Source organism: Phacochoerus africanus, chromosome 1, assembly GCF_016906955.1.
Source record: "Phacochoerus africanus isolate WHEZ1 chromosome 1, ROS_Pafr_v1, whole genome shotgun sequence".
Taxonomy (NCBI): domain Eukaryota; kingdom Metazoa; phylum Chordata; class Mammalia; order Artiodactyla; family Suidae; genus Phacochoerus; species Phacochoerus africanus.
The window spans coordinates 163335343-163355918 of record NC_062544.1 but is presented as its reverse complement, the minus strand read 5'-3'; the positions used below and the strand labels follow the sequence as shown (position 1 = coordinate 163355918).

General features: G+C 36.5%; 1 protein-coding gene across 6 annotated transcripts in view; it reads left to right on the top strand.

Annotated features, from left to right (window-relative positions):
* Nucleotides 1–20576, top strand: part of XRN1 (5'-3' exoribonuclease 1) — a 111426-nt gene that overhangs the window by 70770 nt on the left and 20080 nt on the right. For 3 of the 6 annotated variants that reach the window (XM_047783863.1, XM_047783879.1, XM_047783848.1), the window contains 7 exons: nucleotides 2299–2388; nucleotides 3010–3145; nucleotides 7413–7469; nucleotides 9255–9387; nucleotides 12498–12567; nucleotides 15004–15211; nucleotides 16258–16374. In XM_047783863.1, the coding sequence (XP_047639819.1) occupies nucleotides 2299–2388; nucleotides 3010–3145; nucleotides 7413–7469; nucleotides 9255–9387; nucleotides 12498–12567; nucleotides 15004–15211; nucleotides 16258–16374 (811 nt within the window). Of the gene's footprint in view, nucleotides 1–2298; nucleotides 2389–3009; nucleotides 3146–7412; nucleotides 7470–9254; nucleotides 9388–12497; nucleotides 12568–15003; nucleotides 15212–16257; nucleotides 16375–20576 lie in introns of those variants that run through there. The other 3 variants (XM_047783870.1, XM_047783857.1, XM_047783887.1) reach the window with 2 other exon arrangements.

Below are 20576 nucleotides of genomic sequence, written 5' to 3'. Positions count from 1 at the left end.
TCTTTTTTGTGGAAAGGTTCATTTTGTGCCGTATATTAGATTCTAGATATATGTGATATCATATGGTATTTGTCTTTCTCTTTCTGACTTACTTCACTTAGTGTGATAGTCTCTAGTTCCATCCATGTTTCTGCAAATGGCATTGTTTTTGTTCTTTTTTTATGGCTGAGTAGTATTCCGTTGTGTATAACATCTTAATCCATTCATCTGTCAGTGGACATTTAGCTTGTTTCCATGTCTTAGCTGTTGTGCTATTCAGCCGTTTTAGACTTGAAACTCATCCCTTTCCATTCTGAGAAACTCTTGTATTATTTCTTTGATATTTTCCTCCTCACTTTTTTTTGTTGTTTTGTTCTCTCTAGGGCTCCTTTTGATAGATGTTAGACCTTCTAGATTAATTATCCTAAATTTTCTTAACTCCTCATATTTTCTGTATTATACTTCTGTTCTACTTTGTGGGAAATTTCTTCAACCTTTAACTTAGATAATTTTAAATTTTTATTTACTCATTTTTAGTTTCTCAAAGGATATCCATATTCTCTACCATTCCTTTTTTATAGCATCTTGTTCTTATAATGAATGAAATAACTTATTTTTCTGAAGACAGTAATCTAGATATTCTTTTATTTTCAATATTTTCTGATTTCTACACAGTGCTTTTTTTTCTTTTCTGTTTGGTTTGATCTCTTATGTTAAAGGTTTTTTTTTTTTTTTAATCTGGTGGTTTTTTATGTCTTATATTTAGTGTACTATGGTTAAAAAGCTGATTGGAAACTTAATATGCTACAATGGGGCTTGTCCAGTGGAACTTAGCTATTTCAGCAAAGAATCTCCAAATATCACTCCCTATATGTACATATTTTCTTTAGGCTGGGTAGTTTTCTCAGAAAGGTATTTGCCAGCGTTTTTCTTGAAGGACAGAATGGAGAACAAAACTGACTTCCAGTGTTCTGGAAATTAACCAGGGAGAGAACTGCCTCACCTAAAGTTATGTCCCTTTCCCACAGCAGCCACAGTTTCAATACCTCATCAACAAGGAGATGTAAAGGCTCAGCCAGCCTGATTGCCCCAGTTCCGGATAAGTCTGAGGAGCTGTCCTAGTTTGAGATCTCTATGCTACTGGCCAAGGAGATCATTAAAAATGAATCACAGCCAATCTTCTCCCTTTGTCCAATTCTGCTTCCTTCCTTTCTTCCTTTCCTTCCACAGATATTGCTTCCACAGAACTCACTAATAAATTTCCTGCATTTTTATCTCCATCTCAGAGTCTGTTTCTAAAAGATGTTATACTTTTTGGCCTGCTTCCTAGCGACACATCATTCAGTAGTTATACTTTCATTAATCCTGTTTTCAGTAGGACACCTATTCTCTTCATGCCCACCCATCCAGTTTCCTGTGCTTAGAATAACCAAGGCTAGAGCAGCCCTATTCAACCTCTCCAAAAATAATCTGCAGGATTTATGCTGAGGTGGAAGGTGATTGCCTGACTGCTTGTTATACAAAATTTTCAACTGAAAACCTCTTAAACCTTACCCCATACTATAGCATTAAGATGTACTTGGAGCCCATATCTCCTGAGCTTTTGCAGATTTCCACAGTCTAAATCAACTTGTTTTTTATTGATGTCCGTCACTGGTGGCTCAGGGTGCAGCTTATTTTTATGTCAGATCAGTTCACACTTACCTATTCAGTTTTCAGTTTCTAAAATTTTGTTAACTCATATATACTATCTGATTCTCTGCTTCTCTCTTAGTCTTTCTAGGTCTATGCCGTTTTTTAGGTTTCACCATTCTTTTAGTAGATTGGGAAGGGAGCAGAAATAAGCACATGTGTTCAGTCTGCTACTTGTGTGTATTTGAAAATACTGTCCTGTTCAGGAAACAATGGAATTTTTGGGAAATATCAGAAGAAATTTAATGGATTTTCATTTGCTATATTGTGGAGTGCTCTGGCTTTGTTGTGAAAATTTGAAAATGAACATGTAGATGTTATTTTTGTCTATTACCTGTCACTATATTCTAAGAGTGAATAGAGCCAGTAATTGAAGTTTGTAAGTAATTGTAGTTTATTATAGCTTATGAATTGAATTATTGCTCCCTCATATTTTTTTGAGGGCCTATGAATACTTTCAATCTTTTAGTCTCTATCCCTCATTAATATTCCATGTACAGTAATCAGTCCTCGATATATTTAATATGTCCCCTTAGGATCCAGAATTATTTGATATGAAGTTTATAATAAAATTAGCCATATCTGTTTTTTAAAGCAGCATATTTGTTTGTTTGTTTGTTTGGCTAGAGCTCCAGAACTATTTAGTTATATAGCCAAAAATAGCCAAGAGGATGTGTTCTATGAAGATGACATTTGGCCTGGAGAAAATGAGAATGGGTAAGCAAAATTTGTGCGACTTATTGCCTCACAATTCAACTTAGTGGTTCCACTGAAAGGTACAGTAGTTAGCAGTTTCTATTGTGGCATTGTTTTTGTGAGGATTCAGGTTTGATCCTTGGCGTCACTCAGTGGGTCGGGGATCCAGTGTTACTATGAGCTATAGTGTAGGTCACAGATGCGGCTCAGATCTCATGTTGCTGTGTGTTGCTGTGGCATAGACCGGCAGCTGCAGCTCTGATTCGACCCCTAGCCTGGGAACTTCCATATGCTCAGGGTATGGCCCTAAAAAGCAAAAAAAAAAAAAAAAAAAGAATTTCTATTATTTCTGGGGGGAAGGATTTTAGATATTGTTTTATTCTTGCATTAAGTTTGTAATATAATTTTTATTTTATTTATATCAGTAAAGTACTTTTAAACTAATTTTTTTGTGGTTTTAATTACTGAGAAGTAACACATCCATGTTTATTATTAGATGTATAATTAGCCCCAATTAAGTATAGTGATTAGTGATGTATTTGATATCTTTCATAATTCACAGCCCTCAGAAAGTTTATGTTAAGCCTTTTATATAAACCCTTAGGAAGTTTTAATGTGAAAAAATTATTGTTTTTAATATAGTGCTGAGAAAGTTCAAGAAATTATTACTTGGCTAAAGGGACATCCTGTCAGTACTTTGTCTCGTTCTTCTTGTGATTTACAAATTCTGGATGCAGCTATTGTTGAGAAAATTGAAGAAGAAGTTGAAAAGTGCAAGGTACTAATTTTTAGTAACCAAAATTATTGATGAGATTTGAAATTAAATGAACTATATCTTACTCTACAAATAATTTGTTTGAATCAATTAAAACATGTATTCAGTGATTTTAAATCTATGCCAAACTATTCTGGAGTTCCCGTCATGGCTCAGTGGTTAACAAATCCGACTAGGAACCTTGAGGTTGCGATCCCTGCCCTTGCTCAGTGGGTTAAGGATCCAGCGATGCCATGAGCTGTGGTGTAGGTCGCAGACGCGACTCGGATCCCGCGTTGCTGTGGCTCTGGCGGAGGCCGGTGGCTACAGTTCCAATTCGAACCCTAGCCTGGGAACCTCCATATGCCGCAGTTGCGGCCCTAGAAAAGGCAAAAAGACAAAAAAAAAAAGTTTCAACCATTTCCAGTGTCCCTTAAGTTTATCTAAATAAATATAAATACATGTCAGTATAATAAAGCCATAGCATTTAAATTTTATATCCTTGTAATGTTTCTAATTTTAAGAATATTTTGTGAGTCTAGTCAATAGAAAGTATGTGACTGAGAAATAAGGTTGATCTTTCCTATTCTAGGTTCCTTAAAGATACAGTTCATCTTTTTATAGAACATAAAAATTATATTTATTTCACCTTTACAGAATCACTTCTAAAGTGTACTTTCCACTGACAGATTCACTCAGTTGCTTAGTATTTTTGAATTCGCACTTAAACTATCCATTTTTGTGTTGATTTTAAAAAGCAGTAACTATGTATATAGAACTGAGTCACTTTGCTATATAGCAGAAATTAGTACATTGTAAATTAACTTTAATTAAAAAAATTAAGGGAGTTGACATTGGTCCAGCGGGTTAAGAACCTAACATGGGAGTTCCCGTCGTGGCGCAGTGGTTAACGAATCCGACTAGGAACCATGAGGTTGCGGGTTCGATCCCTGCCCTTGCTCAGTGGGTTAACGATCCGGCGTTGCCATGAGCTGTGGTGTAGGTTGCAGACGCAGCTCAGATCCCGCGTTGCTGTGGCTCTGGCATAGGCCAGTGGCTACAGCTCTGATTCGACCCCTAGCCTGGGAAGCTCCATATGCCGCGGGAGCGGCCCAAGAAATAGCAAAAAGACCAAAAAAAAAAAAAAAAGAACCTAACATGGTGTCTATGAGGATGCAGGTTTGATCCTTGGCATTGCTATGGCTGGGGTGTGGGCCAGCAGCTGGGGAACTTCCATTTGCCGCAGGTGCAGTTGTTTAAAAAAAAAAGTTAAAAGATGTTTTTTGAATTTTTAAAAATTAATTTTGTTAATTTAGAAAGTATTAAATTTTTTTAAAAAGCAATAACCTATGTGGACTTAACTATTTTATCTTTTTTTTTAATCTATTTTGATCCCTTATCTTTTTTTTTCTTTTTGGCTGCACCCCCAGCATGTAGAAGTTTCCAGAGCTGGGGTAGAACCTGTACCACAGCTGCAACCCAAGCCATAGCAATGACAATGCTGGATCCTTAACCCACTGTGCCCCCAGGGAACTCCTTGATTCCCTATCTTGGTACAATAGAAAATGGATTAATTATGTTCCCTTTTTAACTTTAAATTTTATTTTTCACATATTTGCCTTTTTATTAAAATAATGTTTCTTCTCTAACAAAGTTCTCTTGTTTAAATTAATAGCAGAGTAAAAAATTAATTAATTAATAGAATAAATTAAGAACTGTGCTCTAAAGCCATCTTCCCCATCCCTCTTTCAATATTTAAAACCTTGGGCAAGATAGCCTTTCTATGCCTCCATATCCTCATGGGTAAAATGAGAATAAAATAGCACCTACCTCATATGGTCCTCAAAAGAACTGAGTTAATATGTATAAATTCTTTCTAATAGTGCCTAGCTTTATTAATGCTTAATAATACTTAGCTATTACTATTTGAATTCTCTCATCACACACTGAAGAGCTATAAATATGGTCTGGAAAATCACCAGCAAGTGACTCTTTTTAAGAAAAAATGTAAGGCTCATAGCCAAGAGTTTGATATTTTGAAAGGTCATTGATATTCAGCCGAGGATAGAAAGCCTGCATTTCTTTGTGATCGTCTTTTAATGTAAAATCTGTTCAGCGTTGTTTTTGAAGTGAGTTTCCCCCTTAACAAAAGTTTATAACTTTAAACCCCTAAATTTTATTTGAACCCATTTGGATGCAGAGCTTTCTAAAATGCTTTACACATTTTCCCTTTACTTTGTGAGCTGAAGATGCATGTACAAAGTTGTAGTCTATTATTTTGATTACAACATTTTAAAACTGTGTGCATGTATAGATAATAGTTTAAAAAAAAAAAAAAACCCGTTACTATGTCACAGAGGAACCGTTATGAGTGGTTTTTTTCCCCTTTTCAGTGTTGTAATGTTATTAGGGTAATTTAAAAAAAAAAGGAGAAAAAACTAAAAAAATGAACATAACATTCTGAACATAATTTAAACTCTTTTTAATGCAGGGTCATTATTTAAAGTATTTGTAGTTTTCTTATTGGACAATGGTTCCCAAACTTAGCTGATTATCAGAATTACTGGAGGAGCTTATTAAAAAACACACATTCTAGATTCTGCTGTCAGAGCAGTACTTCTTAAACTAATGTGCAAACAAATAACAGGGGGCGTCTGATCCAGTAGCTCTCAGATGAACAGTTCTTGATAGTCTGCATTTTCTAACAAGCTCCCAGGTGATCACATTTTGAGTAGTCGTTCCCCAGAACTTCTCATTTAATAGCTGTGGGCCTATCGTGAAAATGCCCCAGTTTATTAATTTGCCTAATGAATCAGGTTTGAATGCCACATTCTCTAATCAATGCTGTAACGTAATAATGCCTAAGGATTTGTTAGAGCATATGGGTTGTTTTTTCACATGCAATCCTCCATGCACAGTTCTTATGTCTGCTTTTTAAATTACTTTAAATCTCTTCTCATGTTTTTTCTTCTTGCTGTTGTCAGTGGACACCAGTCGTACCCTATTAGTACTTCTAGTCTGCTGTGGGCTGGAAACATAGACACCTTGTCAGTAAGACCTTCACTTTTCACCCTATTTAAAACTTGAGTCTCTCCCCACACTGCTGATCCCCTTATCTGCTTTATTTTCCTCTATGCTTTTTACCTTCAAACATGCTATTTATTTTCCTTGTTTTGTTTCTTGTATGTCTCCCTCAACTAGAATATACTATTTTATCCACAATACCTAAATCAGCTTAAATGGAACTCAGTAAATATTTGTTGAAAGAATGAAATAAGAATGAAATGAAATATTTCTGTAATAAAAGAAAGCAGACTCTTTTTAAAGGCTTGAGCATTTTATAGTGTATAAATACAAGAATTCTATAGTGTATGGCCTTCGTAGCTTAGGGCTGTTTTATGCCCTTTTGTACTTATTTCTGTAAGGTGGGTTCTGAAAGATAAGTGAGTATCATACAAGTAAACAGCTGCCAGTTTTCTTACTAGGTAAGAATTCATTTTTTGAAAAATTTAGTGTGAATGCTAGTGATGGATTGCAATGGATATAAATTATTCTTACATTTTATTAGGTAGAACAAGTAATATTTCCATTTTACAGATTGAAGGAAGCTGATGTTTAAGTGTGAGGTCACAGAATTAACAAGTAGCAAAGAGAAAAGAAAACTCTTCTTCCAGCATTTTTTAGATAGTCAAAAATTCAGAGATTGGAGTTCCCATTGTGGCTCAGCGTAACAAACCCGATAGTATCCATGAGGACAAAGGTTCAATCGCTGGCCTCGCTCAGTGGGTTAAGGATCCAGCATTGCCATAAGCGGTGGTGTAGTTTGCATTCTCAGGCTCTGATCCCACATTGCTGCAGCCAACAGCTGCAGCTCCAATTCCACCCCTAGCCTGGCAACTTCCATATACTGTGAGTGCGGCCCTAAAAAGCAAAAAAAAAAAAAAAAAAAAAAAAAAGTAAAGTTACTTTGGAGAGAGGTAGTAACTGGGAGGCAATACAAGGGGTTCTTTTTTTTAAATGACTTTTTCCAGGGGTTTTTATGTTGTGCTTAGTAATGTTCTGTTTCTTAAGCTGAGTGTAGTTATACATAGATATGGTTATACTATAAAAATGCATCAGATTGTATACTTACAAGTTTGCATTTTACTATTTTTTATCAACAAAAAAATTTTACTTTAAAAGTATGAATTTATTAATTTATTTATCACTCATTTCTTTTGGCTTTTTAAAATTCAGTCATGTCCAAAATTATTATTCAGCAATAATAATTTAAAAATTTTTCTTTCCTCAGCAAAGAAAGAATAATAAGAAGGTTCGAGTGACAGTGAAGCCCCATTTGCTATACAGAGTAAGTTTCCTGTTAAAGAGTTCAAAGTTGTCAGCCTTACAACAAATACTAAAGGAACTTCTCTAGGCAGAAAAGAAAAGACAGCAACAGGAAACAAAAATTCCACAAATGACAAGGCTCACCAGTAAAGGTATATATACAGTAAAGATACAAAATCATCCATGCACGATTATACCACCAAAATCAGAAATCATGAGAAGAGGTGGGTACAAATGTAGGACACTGGAGATAAACTTGGAATTAAGAGAACAACAACTTAAAACAATCTCATATACATATATACTTTTACATCAAAACTTCAGAATAACTGCAAACCAAAAATCTACAATTGATACACAAACAAGGAATCTCTGAAGAAGAAATATATCTCATAGTAAATAAGTGCATAATCCACCATGAAGAGGGTCATTTAACATCATTCTGGAATGCTGAAGTCTTCTTAGAACTGATTCTGATTTCCTCTCCATCAAAGAATTTATGATAATTATAATTAAATAATGCAACTGTACAATTAAATAAGTCTACAATTGTATTATTAATAACTATTTCTCTCCATGGTACAATGTAAAGTCTATAATGTCTTTTTTATCACATCACCTAGAATGTGTAATGCCTTTATTGAAGAATCAGTAAGATGTAACAAATTGTGAGGACATATTTATATAGTAACACTGTTTTTTAACCAACTTATGCATTTTATATTTTACTTATTTTCAGAGGGTGTATTATTTTTGTTATTCTTACCAGTTAAGTTATTCTTTTTATTATGCCATGTAAAATATTTAATGGTATATAAGGCTTTCTTCTCTATAAATTTTAGTTGCATAATATACACAATTTTAATATAACACTAATTTTTAAAGAAAAATTGAAATGTAATAGATAATACTAAATAGTAAAGATGAAAGCCATACAAAATGGGATAAAGTATAGAATAAATTTCCTATTTGTCTCAGCATATTTTCCATTCCACTTCTCCAGAGGGAGTCACTTAATTTGTTTCTTAAGATCCATGATATAATAATCTGTGTGCATGTAATTGTGTTTAAATATATGTATTTTATTTTGTAAAAAAAAAAAAAAAAATTTAAAGAACAGGCATTCTTCCTAAACCATGCAAACCAATCACTAGATATTATTGAACATGAAAAGAAAATTGTATACAGTGATGAATATATTTGCTTTGGAATTAGTTAACTAGCTAGTTACCTACAAGTATAAAAGAGCTATGAAGATACAGCTGAAGGGTAAGATTTAAAATGTTCTTTAATTACTGTATGATAGATAGTTTCTTATTACTATTCATTCAGAATTGTCAATTCAAACTGTTTCCAATTTGAATTCTACCAAGTTTTCTTAATTGGTTTCTAACAAGATTTGCTTAATTGATGGAGTTTTTATTATTGTTGTAATTAAAAATAATTATGGAGTATGTGCACACTCCTCAAAAAAAAATTTTTTTTAAAAAAGGGAAAAAAAAGAATTCAAAGTTGTTTTTGCTTTGAACGTATAGAAGGAGAGTCATGGTTTGGGGGTGATGAGCCTGACTAGTATCCATGAGGATGCAGGTTGGATCCCTGGCTCACTCAGTGGGTTAAGGATCCGGCGTTGCCGTGAGCTGTGGTGTAGGTCGAAGGCACAGCTCCAATTAGACCCCTTGCCTGGCAACTTCCGTATGCCACAGGTGTGGCCCTAAAAAAAAAAAGTGTAGAAAGAACAAAATGTTTTCAATATTAATAGAAAAACTTTTTAAAATTAGAATAACTAAATCATTTTTCTTTTTAGCCTTTAGAACAGCAACATGGAGTTATTCCTGATCGGGATGCAGAATTTCGCCTCTTTGACCGTGTTGTCAATGTGAGAGAGAACTTTTCTGTTCCAATTGGCCTTCGGGGCACCATCATAGGAATTAAAGGAGGTAATAACTTGGAGTTCCCGTCGTGGCTTAGTGGTTAATCCGACTAGGAACCATGAGGTTCCGGGTTCGGTCCCTGGCCTTGCTCAGTGGGTTAAGGATCTGGCATTGCCGAGAGCTGTGGTGTAGGTTGCAGACCCGGCTCAGATCCCACGTTGCTGTGGCTCTGGCGTAGGCCAATGGCTACAGCTCCGATTCAACCCCTAGCCTGGGAACTTCCATAAGCCATGGAAGCAGCCCTAGAAAAAAGGCAAAAAGCCAAAAAAAAAAAAAACGGAAGTAATAACTCTGTACTTGACATGTCTCCAACTGCATTTATGTTGTAAAATAGACACAAATTTTTGTGTCTTATATGTAAGCAGAAAGCAATATAAATCACGAAAAATGCCATATCCTTTTAATTTTTCTTTCAGTTTTAGTTTTCAGAGAAAATTCTCCTTTTCTGTCTTGTGTAATTATCTGGAAAAGGTGGAGAAGTTGAGGAAGGACTGCTAAAAATTTGGTAGTTTATGTATAGCACATTAAAATTATCCAAAACCTTGGTGAGAATACATACATATGTTTCCATGAAACCAGGAGAAACATTTCATCAGCTTTCATCTAACCTTGTTCAGGGTTTTACCTTAAATGTCATTGTAATCTCTTAATTTCTGTGGAGAAATAAGCAGGATGTATGAGCTGTTTACAGTTAAAAGGTTTGAAATATAATGTGCATGTTAACTTGAATTTTATGAATACAGCTAGATTATGTATATAAAACATACCTATCATTCTGTTGCACAACAATGTGCGTATAGTTAACACCACAGTACTGTACACTTTAAAATGGTTACAATGATACATTTTCAGTGTTTTTTACAAAAAATTAAAAAAATGAGAGGCTGGGGAAAAAAAAGGGAAGCATTAGCTAAGGATCTAAAAGTGCCTAAAGGGATGCCTGGAGTGACTAGCTTTGTAGCATAGGTTCCAAAAAAAAAGTCAACTCAACATGAATCAGCAAATGAGGTGCCTAGGGGTTAGGGCACTGGCAGCACTGTTCCTCTGTGTCCCAGACACTCAAGCTTGATCTCACCATCCAGAAAGAAGGAAGAGCAGACAGGCCATGAGCCTAAAAGAACTGCTTATTTTTGCCAACAGTGTGCCAGGATTTAGCATCAACCCTCCCAACCACCTGATGAGAGGTAAATATTATAAATATTATTTCCTCACCTCAGAGGTTAAGTGATTTCCTGAGTTTACACAAACGAGTGGCAAAGCTGGAATTGGAACTCTTTTTCCCCTGATTCTTCTGTAACTTTGAACAGTGGTTCTCCATATTTTCCATCTGCATGTCCTTTTGGGGTCTTCCCTCCCCACTTACCTCTAAAAGAGAATTTTTTTCTCTGATTCTTCTTTGAATTTGTAGGATATATTTCTAGCTGCTGAAAATGGAGGAGAGCAGTTTAAGTAGGTTAAGCCCGCACTAAGTTTGGTGAGGGTCAGGTGGGTGTGATGAAGCAACCCTCCTCCTGCTTGCTTTTCCACCTCAGGCATTGGCAGTTCACATGTTGAGCTTATTGGATTGTTCTCTAATTATGTTGGCCTGAAAAGGCCCTAGAACTCGGATAACATAGAAGTTTCCTTTCTTCTGACAACTCCTATCAGTAATAGTGACGGCTTAGAAGTTTTGTCTTGAGAAGGATTTTAAAGCTACATCTATGCTGAGTGGAAAAAGCTCTGTCATTGATAAACCATGTCTGCCATGGACATGAGCTGTAGAGGAGAATATTTGTCTGACGTCCTCAGCTGATACCTCCTCTCCATTGAAGGGGATAAACAGTCATCTGTCAATAATGTTTTCGGTAAATGGCTCCTCCCTCAGACAGGACACAGGAACCTAAACAGTGAGCAGTATGCCTTCAGAGAAGAAATTAATGCTTCTCATTGAGCCCCACTTTCTAGGTTTTAGATTTTAGGTGAAAGTGTCAGGTGAAGGGTACAGCTGGATGGGGGAGAATAAGTAAGCTCTGCAGCCTGGTTTCAGTTGGGCAGTGAGGGACCAAGAATTGAAGGAAACATTCCCCAACCCCTGCCATAGTATCAGATATGGTGTTAGGGTTCTCCAGAGAAACAGAACTAATAGAATGGAAGGAGTAGGGGTGCTGGTGGAGGTGGGAAGAGAGAGTTGATTCTGGACATGATAGACTCTACTGTTAATTTGGGCTTAGAATTCACAGATTATAGCTAATTATTTCACTTTACCTTGGCATGTTGGTAAATTTAAACTTTCCAGTTGTATCCCATCACCCTCTCTGCCAAATTTAGCCTTTTCTGCTCCAATTAAAGTTTGTAGCACCAGGAGTTCCCGTCATGACGCAGTGATTAACGAATCCGACTGGGAACCATGAGGTTGTGGGTTCGATCCCTGCCCTTGCTCAGTGGGTTAACGATCCGGCGTTGCCGTGAGCTGTGGTGTAGGTTGCAGATGCGGCTCAGATCCCACGTTGCTGTGGCTCTGGTGTAGGCCGGTGGCTACAGCTCCGATTAGACCCCTAGCCTGGGAACCTCCATATGCTGAGGGAGCAGCCCAAGAAATGGCAAAAAAAAAAAAAAAAAAAAAAAAAAAAGTTTGTAGCACCACAGTCTTTCTCATGTGTCTCATGTCTCAATTGTGACATCCATTAGCTACCAAGTCATCTCAGCCAGAACCTTTGGGTCATCTTTGTCAGTTCTCTTCTTTTTATCTACATGAGTCACAAACTCTTGCCAGTTCTATATAATAGTATATCCATTCTCTCCATTCTGTTCCCCGTATTATTACCTTGTCTTCAAATCTTCATTTCCTTTGTCTAATTGTAAGACCTTCAAACTATAAACTCCAAAATTATCTCTTTTATTAACTCTTTTTATGAATAATTTCCACCATATACGAAAACAGAGGGAAAAAATAATAAATTCCCACAGCATCTAATTTAAAACGCATTACTCTAAATTAATACCAGTAATCTGTGAGCTTATTGGCACTTTCATTCACTGTCTGTATTGATAGTTGTAATGCTTCTTTATTCCAAAAACTTATATGCTGATTTTTTTTATCATACGGTTTTTTTCAATCTTTCTTTTTCTCAAAACAGCTAATAGAGAAGCTGATGTACTATTTGAAGTATTGTTTGATGAAGAATTTCCTGGAGGCTTAACAATAAGGTTTGTATTTCCAGATGATAATTGTACTTTGTAAATATGTCCATATGGCCAGTGACTTTATATTGTTTATTTGTCCACAATTTCAGTTCTGATATGTACAAGACATCACACTTGCTGCTAAGAATGTAGCAGTGAATAAGACAGACATGGTTTCCACCTTCAGAGACCTTTCCTTTTAGTAGAGAATGTAACTTACTACAGTATTAATTTTTTAATTAAAATGTGCTGGGAAGACAAAGATCAGGCATCTGTCAGAGTGTGAGAATCTGTTCTGAGAGTTCTAAAAAGGCTTTCTTGAAGAAGTGGTCTTTAAAATAGGACATGAAGGGAGTTCCCATTGTGGTGTAGTGGAAACAATCCACCAAGGAACCATGAGGATGCGGGTTCGATCCCTGGCCTCACTCATTGGGTTAAGGATTTGGCGTTGCCATGAGCTGTGGTGTAGGTTGAAGACACGGCTCGGATACTGCATTGCTGTGGCTGTGTAGGCCAGCAGATGTAGCTCTGATTCAACCTCTAGCCTGGGAACCTCCATATGCTGCAGGTGCAGCCCTAAAAAGCAAAAAAATTAAAATAAAAAAATAAAAAATAAAATGGGACATGAATAGGTAATTGGAGGAAGAGTGACATGTGGTCAGGAAGAAAATGCAACAGAGGACATTTTCATTCATTTAAAAAAACTAAAAGAATGAATGCAGGTGTGTCAGCTTCAGCAACTATGTAAGATTAGGGTAAGAGAAAAAAGCATGGTCCACACTCTGTAGGAACTGGTTAGCTAACTCTCAGGACATGCTAAGGATCTTGATATCTTCATTTTTATTCTCAAAGCAACATGAAGCCATCAAAATCAGAGATATGGACATGATCAGATTTGCATTTTTTAATGGCTGCACCCACAGCACGTGGAAGTTCCCAAGCCAGGGATTGAATTTGAACCGACGTTGTGACCTATACTGAAGCTGCACCAACATCAGAGTCTTTAATCCACTGCACCTGGCCAGTGATAGAACCCACAGAAACCCAAGCTGCTGTGGTCAGATTCTTAACCTGCTACATCACAGCGGGAACTCCAGATTTACACTTTTTTTAAGGTTAAATAACTTAAGGAATAGAAATACTTTGAATTGACCTATTAAATCTTTGCTGTTTATTTTAGCGAAGTTGTGGGTGATCGAGCCTGATTAGAGTGGTTTGAGGAGTAAATGGTAGGTGTAATAATGGAAGCAAGAAACTGGGCTCACCCTTGAGAAGTTTGACCATGAAGGGAGAAAAGATAACTGGCAGTTAGGAGGTTTAGAGAAAGAGAATTGGATTGTTCGTTTTTAATTTACCATGGCTGAGACTTATTCAAGTCTGTTTGGGGGAGCATTAATATAGCAAGAAAGTTTAAAGTTGTAAGAAAAAGGATCATGACAGAATGAGAGATGCCATGGAATATTAGAAGGTGTGGACTCTCTCACTTAACCTCTGTATTACCTTGAGTAGTTTAGTTAAAACTTTCTGACTCTCAATTTCCTCATCTGTAATGAAGATGTATACCTCACTAGGTTATTCTAAGGATCTAATGACATCCTTTGCAGTTTTCCTTTCTCCCTTCTAAAAAACAACTGAAGGACTAAACTGAAGTTACCTTAGTTTCTTTTTCTCCTCTGTTTTGATTAGCTATAATTAAGATAAAAATTACTCTCATTTAGCCTCTTTGCATAAAAATCACAAATTTCAGTCATTACACCAAGTGATCACCTTCAGTGCACCTGTTATCCAAAGACTTTACTGTCTGCTCTCTTAAATCAGAAGCAAAGTCTTGGTACCATGTATGATTTTATTTTTCATGAAAATGTTTGGTTACCAATAACCTTAGCCAAATAACTTTGAAATATGATTAATTTTTAAGGTGATTTACTTTTTTCTCAGAGTCCTTTCCCCTTCCCCAAGCAGAGGCATGAGATTTCTTGACTGATACAGACCGGTGTAAAAAAGCTGTGTATATTCATTTCTGTGGTGCAGAACCTTAAAATATAGTTCTCACAATAATATTTTGTAGAAATCTCAAAGACATTTATCATGAAAGAATTCTACTTTTCCATGATCTCAGAATATAAGAAAATTACATTTTATAGAGATATAGAGGTGATAGAATTGAAAACTTTTGATAAGAGAAGGCTTATTTTTACACTGAAACATTTTTATCAAGGCCAGGAGAGAAAGAAATCACAAATACTTCTCTCTTAGCCTTCCCTGGTCTGGAACTTTAAGATGGGAAAATGAGAATGAAAAGAGCCAGACTTGGAGTTCCCGTTGTGGCTCAGTGGTAACAAATCTAGTAGCCATGAGGACATGGGTTTGATTTCTGGCCTTGCTCAGTGGGATAAGCATCCAGCATTGCCTTGAGCTATGGTGTAGGTCTCTGACCCTTATGTAACTTTTTACTTTTAGGTGCTCACCTGGTAGAGGTTATCGACTGCCAACAAGTGCCTTGGTGAACCTTTCTCATGGGAGTCGCTCTGAAACTGGAAGTCAGAAGTTGACAGCCATTGTGAAACCACAGCCAGCTGTGAATCACTATAGCTCAAATTCATCAGTTTCATCTGGGCATTTGGGAGGCCTGAACCATTCCCCTCAGTCACTTTTTGTTCCCACTCAAGTAAGACTCTCTTTTAAAATTGAGTCTGAAAATGTCTGTTTTCTCTTTATATATTTACTTTGTGGACCAACATTTATATTTTTTTCTTATATCACTCAAGTATTCTCTGCCATCTCATAAGAAATTACATTAATTTGAAAGGTAAAAGGGAGAGGACTATATCATGTTTATAAAAGCAGTTTTCAGTAGCCACCATACAACTTATGGATGCTTTCCTTTATTTCATCTTCCTGAGGACAAAAATTGATCTGTCCTCAATTCAGTGAGATAATAATGTGTGAGATACTTTAACTCCATGGCCCCAAAAAAGTTCTTAACCACACTTTTTAATCCAAATAACACATATTTATTATCAGAGTTCCCGTCGTGGCACAGTGGTTAACGAATCCGACTAGGAACCATGAGGTTGAGGGTTCTATCCCTGGCCTTGCTCAGTGGGTTAATGATCCGGCATTGCCGTGAGCTGTGGTGTAGGTCACAGACTCGGCTCAGATCCCACGTTGCTGTGGCTCTGGCGTAGGCCGGTGGCTACGGCACCGTTTAGACCCCTAACCTGGGAATCTCCATATGCCGCAGGAGCGGCCCTAGAAAAGGCAAAAGACAAAAAAAAAACATATTTATTATAGACTAATTAGAAAACGCATGGTGGGAGTTCCTCTGTGGCTCACTGGGCTAAGGATCCAGTGTTGTCACTACTGTGGCATGAGTTTAATCCCTGACCAGGGATTCTCTCCTTGCCGTGGGCATAGCCAAAAGAAAAAAAAAAAATAGCCAATACACTAGAAAAGAAAAAAGCTTTTTGTGGGATATTGATTCAGTATAATCTTTTATATTATTTGATTTAAATATCTACCAATTACATCTGAAGAAGATCTTTTTCACTCCAGCAGCATACTTTTATGATTACTATACGGAGCTCCAGAAAAAAAATTTGAGGTATTAGATAATGTAATTTAAATATCCTGTCAACTACTAAATAGCTTTAATAACTAAATTATTTGATTTTTAACATGAATCTTTATTTTTCATGTTTTACTTTTCCTTAGAAATTTTTTATGCTTTCCCAGGTACCTGCTAAAGATGATGATGAATTTTGCAATATTTGGCAGTCCTTACAGGAATCGGGAAAGGTTCAACATTTTCAGCCAGCTCTACAAGAGAAGGTTAGTATTCCTTGCTTGATGGACATTTTTTAAAATTTATTTTTGGAGTTCTCTGTGGCAAAGTAGGTTAAGGTTCAGTCCCTGGCCCAAGAATTTCCATATGCCACGGGTACAGCCAAAAAACAAAAAAGTTGTATTTAATTTTTCTTTTTATGGCCACACCTGCAGCATATCGAAGTTCCCAGGCTAGGGGTCAAATCGGAGCTGCAGCTGAGGCCTACAGTATAATCACAGCAACGCACTGGGTCCAGGTCACATCTGCAGTTTACACAGCAGCTTGCAACATCAGATCCTTAACCCTGTGTGAAGCCAGAGATCCAGCCCAAATCCTCACAGAGACAATGTTAGGCCCTTAACCTGTTGAGCCACAATGGGAACTCCAAAAAATTTATTTTTATATTTATCTTTTAGATATTTCTCTTTTAGATTAATTTTTCTTCTGAAATCTCATAAAGTAGAAATAACACTCTGGTCTTGAATTTTCACAGTTCTTTTTGGCCATATATGTTTTTGGACCAAAGAGTAAAAATATAGAAAATTTTCCTTTTAAATCAGTTTTGTATTTTTTTAGTTGTTTATAAATCATAATAACTATATTTTAAATTTAATAAAGGCTTATAGTGGCATTCTTTAATTACTCATTTCCACTTTAATGTATAGCTTTATGCTGGCAGTTGGTTGTCTTAAATATGAATGAGCAAATTCACATTCCTTGATGGAGATTAAGAAAAGAAATTCTGCTAAAAGAGTAGACTCACACCAAAAAAAGGAAGAAGAAGGGGAATGAAATCTTCCTACATTTTTCTGCTAATTTCTTATCTATCTTCTCAGCTTAGGTCAAAAAGGAATGTTCTCTCAAGTTTACAGACCAGTAACCTACAGATGAGGGCATAATTTATTCTAATGTCCTCCAGTGGTGGTGGCATTATCAGAACAAGAGAAGAGAAGATAGCAAAGGGAATGATGGTAAAACAAACATAAAAAGTGAGAGTTACAACAACATTGTAAATCAACTAGACTTTAATTAAAAAATAAATAATAAAGTGAAAAAAATCTAAACAAACGATGAGAGTGACAAAAAGTACAGGTCACCTCTGCCAGTATGCTATTGTAATTTTCCCTTAAATCATCCATAAATTCTTTCTACATAAATATAACCCATATCTGGATTTTAAACCCTCCTTTCCTCTTATTTATTTGATGACTGCTCACCACTCATTCTTCAGGGGTGCTTTTTTATCATTCATTCAATACATATTTATTAAGTGCCCTACCATATGCCAGGCATTGTTCTATGCAGTGACAGTATAGCTATAAACAAAACAAATCCTAGCTCTCATACAGTTAGTGTTGTAGGGAGGAAAGGATAATAAATAAGACCAAAAAAAGTAAATTAAATGATGTATTGGACAATGGTACGTTTGAGAAAAAAATGCAGGGAGCAGGATAGGGAATGTGGAGAGGAGGGAAGGCGAAGTTTTGCAGTTTTAAATGGCAAGTTTGGGTAACATTTGAATGAAATGAAGGAGGAGGGTATACAGATATCTGAGGGGATAATATTCGAGGCAAAGTTAAAGGCCCTTGCGGGTGGTGATCCCTGGTATAAACAAGGAAGTGAAAGAAGACCATTTGGCTGAATCAGTAGGGTGAATTGTAGGAAATGTAACTAGACAGGTAACAGATTGATACTATGCAGGACCTTCTGGACCATTATAAGGACATTGGCTTTTACTTGGTGAGATAAGGAATCATTAGAGGGTTTTGTGCAGTTGAGTGACATGATCTGAGTTATATTTTAATAGTATCAGTTGGGCTGCTATTTTGTGAATAGAATATAGAGGAACCAAGGTAGAAACCGAGATCAAAATAGAGTTGATACTTACTTGGACCAGAGTAGTAGGACCCTGTGAGAAGTGGTCAAATTCTAGACATATTCGGAAGGGATTTCTAGCTGATGATGAATTGAATGTGGGAGTTTAAAAAAAAAAAAAGAATGTATTAAAAGATGTGACTCTTGGAGTTCCCGTCGTAGCTCAGTGGTTGACGAATCCAACTAGGAACCATGAGGTTGCGGGTTCAATCCCTGGCCTTGATCAGTGGGTTAAGGATCCAGGGTTGCCATGAGCTGTGGTGTAGGTCGCAGATGTGGCTTGGATCTGGCGTTGCTATGTCTGTGGCGTAGGCCAGCATATGTAGCTCTGATGAGATCTCTAGCCTGGGAACCTCCATATGCTGTGAGTACAGCCCTAAAAAGCCAAAAAAAAGAGCCAGAGAGAAGGACTCTCTGTCAAAGAAGACTGAGAAGGAACAGCCAGTGAAACAGAAAGAAAACCAGGGAAACATGGTTTCTAGATTCCAAGTGAAGAATGGTTGTCAGGGAAAATAGACTGTGTCAAATGCTGCTGATCAATTAGGATGAAAACTGAGAATTGACTGTATTTAGAGTTTAACACATGAAGGCCATTGATAATCTTTACAGGAGCAGTTTCTTTTAAGTGATAGGAGTGAGATACTGATTACAGTGGGTTTAAGGGAGAAGAAACAGAAATAGGAGGCAGAAAAATATAGGTAATTCCTTCAAAGAATTTCGCTCTAAAATATTACCCTGAGTCTCCTCTTTCCTTTCCCTGTTTGTTCAAGTTTTTTACTAACCTCTGTTTTTCCAGCCCTTCCCTGGGGACTGTTCTCTAAAATTCAGCAGTTTTCTTTTCCCTCCTGCCCTATTGCTTAACTGGTGACTCTGACTCTTACTTCTCTGCTAATTACCACTCAGTCTATGTCTCAGTGTTTCCCTAACATTGATTCCAACCTCTCAATCAAGATCTTATTCAGTATCTCCAACTTTCTAGAAGACAGGTATAGATGAATGTTCTACATCAACTTTTTTTTTTAATTACTCAAATGAATTTATCACATCTGTAGTTGTATAATGATCATAACAATCTGATTTCACAGGATTTCCATCCCACAGCCCAGGCACATCAACTTTAAGATACCTCAGAATTGATCTCACCTAAAGCCTCTTCTCCTATCTTTATTTCCAACGCAACCATTTACTCAGCCTTATCACCTAAAAAGCATGGAGTCAAAAATTTGTGCTTCTTCTCTCTAATAATTTTTTCAGTGAAACCTCAATTCATTTCATTCCTCAATTCTCACAACTGGACCTTAAATTGTCATCCCAGCCCTAAAGTAACCTCCTATCTGTGCTTCCTGTTTCTTCTTTCCTTTCCAGTCCTTCTTACTTACTACTCCCTATATAATCTTTCCTAAAGATCCTTTTACCTGTGTTGGCCTCATGGCATAATTGAGCAAAATGTCTAATCAATAAGGACTCTTGGGTTTGAACTCAATTTATGCCCTGAGGCAATGTGGTGAGGTAAATCTGGTATTGGACTCAGAATCAAGAAATCATGTTTTGTGCTTCAAATTGAGCAAATCTGACTTCCCTGGGCCTTTGTGGCCTCGTGTATAATATTAAGGCATTGGACTTATATGAACTTTGAAGTCTTTCCCAGCCCTAAAATAGTTGTTCAAATACTCTAGAATGTATAGAACTCCCTGTTTAGTAGTACTGGAATTCAGCCTCAACTCAAACTAATATCTAGGCCTTCTACAATCTAACCCTATATAGTTCTTATACAAACTCTGTCCAACTTGAAATGGTTTGTTCTAGTCAGACTGGTCTCCTTACTTTCCCTTTAACAGATAATTCCCATTTCAAGTTATGTTTTTACATTGTTCCCTCCACTTAGGATGCCTTTTTTTGCTATGTCACTGCCAAAAAGTCTGTTAGTCATATTACCACCCATTTCCTTGGGGCGGAACTCAACTCTTGATACTATATTTCCTCAGAATTTTCTGTATGTATCTCCTGTTGTTATGTGCCATTTCATTATTTATATTACCTAAAAACTCCTGTGTTTTGTCTCCTATATGTTCCAAGAACTATGAGCCACCACATATATCACTTATAAATCCATGAAGCATTAATAAGCAGCCTACTATTCACCTGATAAGTGAATTCTAAAAAACTCAACATTTTTTTAAGGTATTCAAGCTTTTGGAAAAGGCAAAACTATAGAGACAATAAAAATATCAGTGGTTGTCCAGGGTTACTGGGAAAGGAAGAGATAAATAGGTGGAGCACAGACGATTTTTAAAGCACTGAATGTACTCTGTATATTATAATGGTGAATACA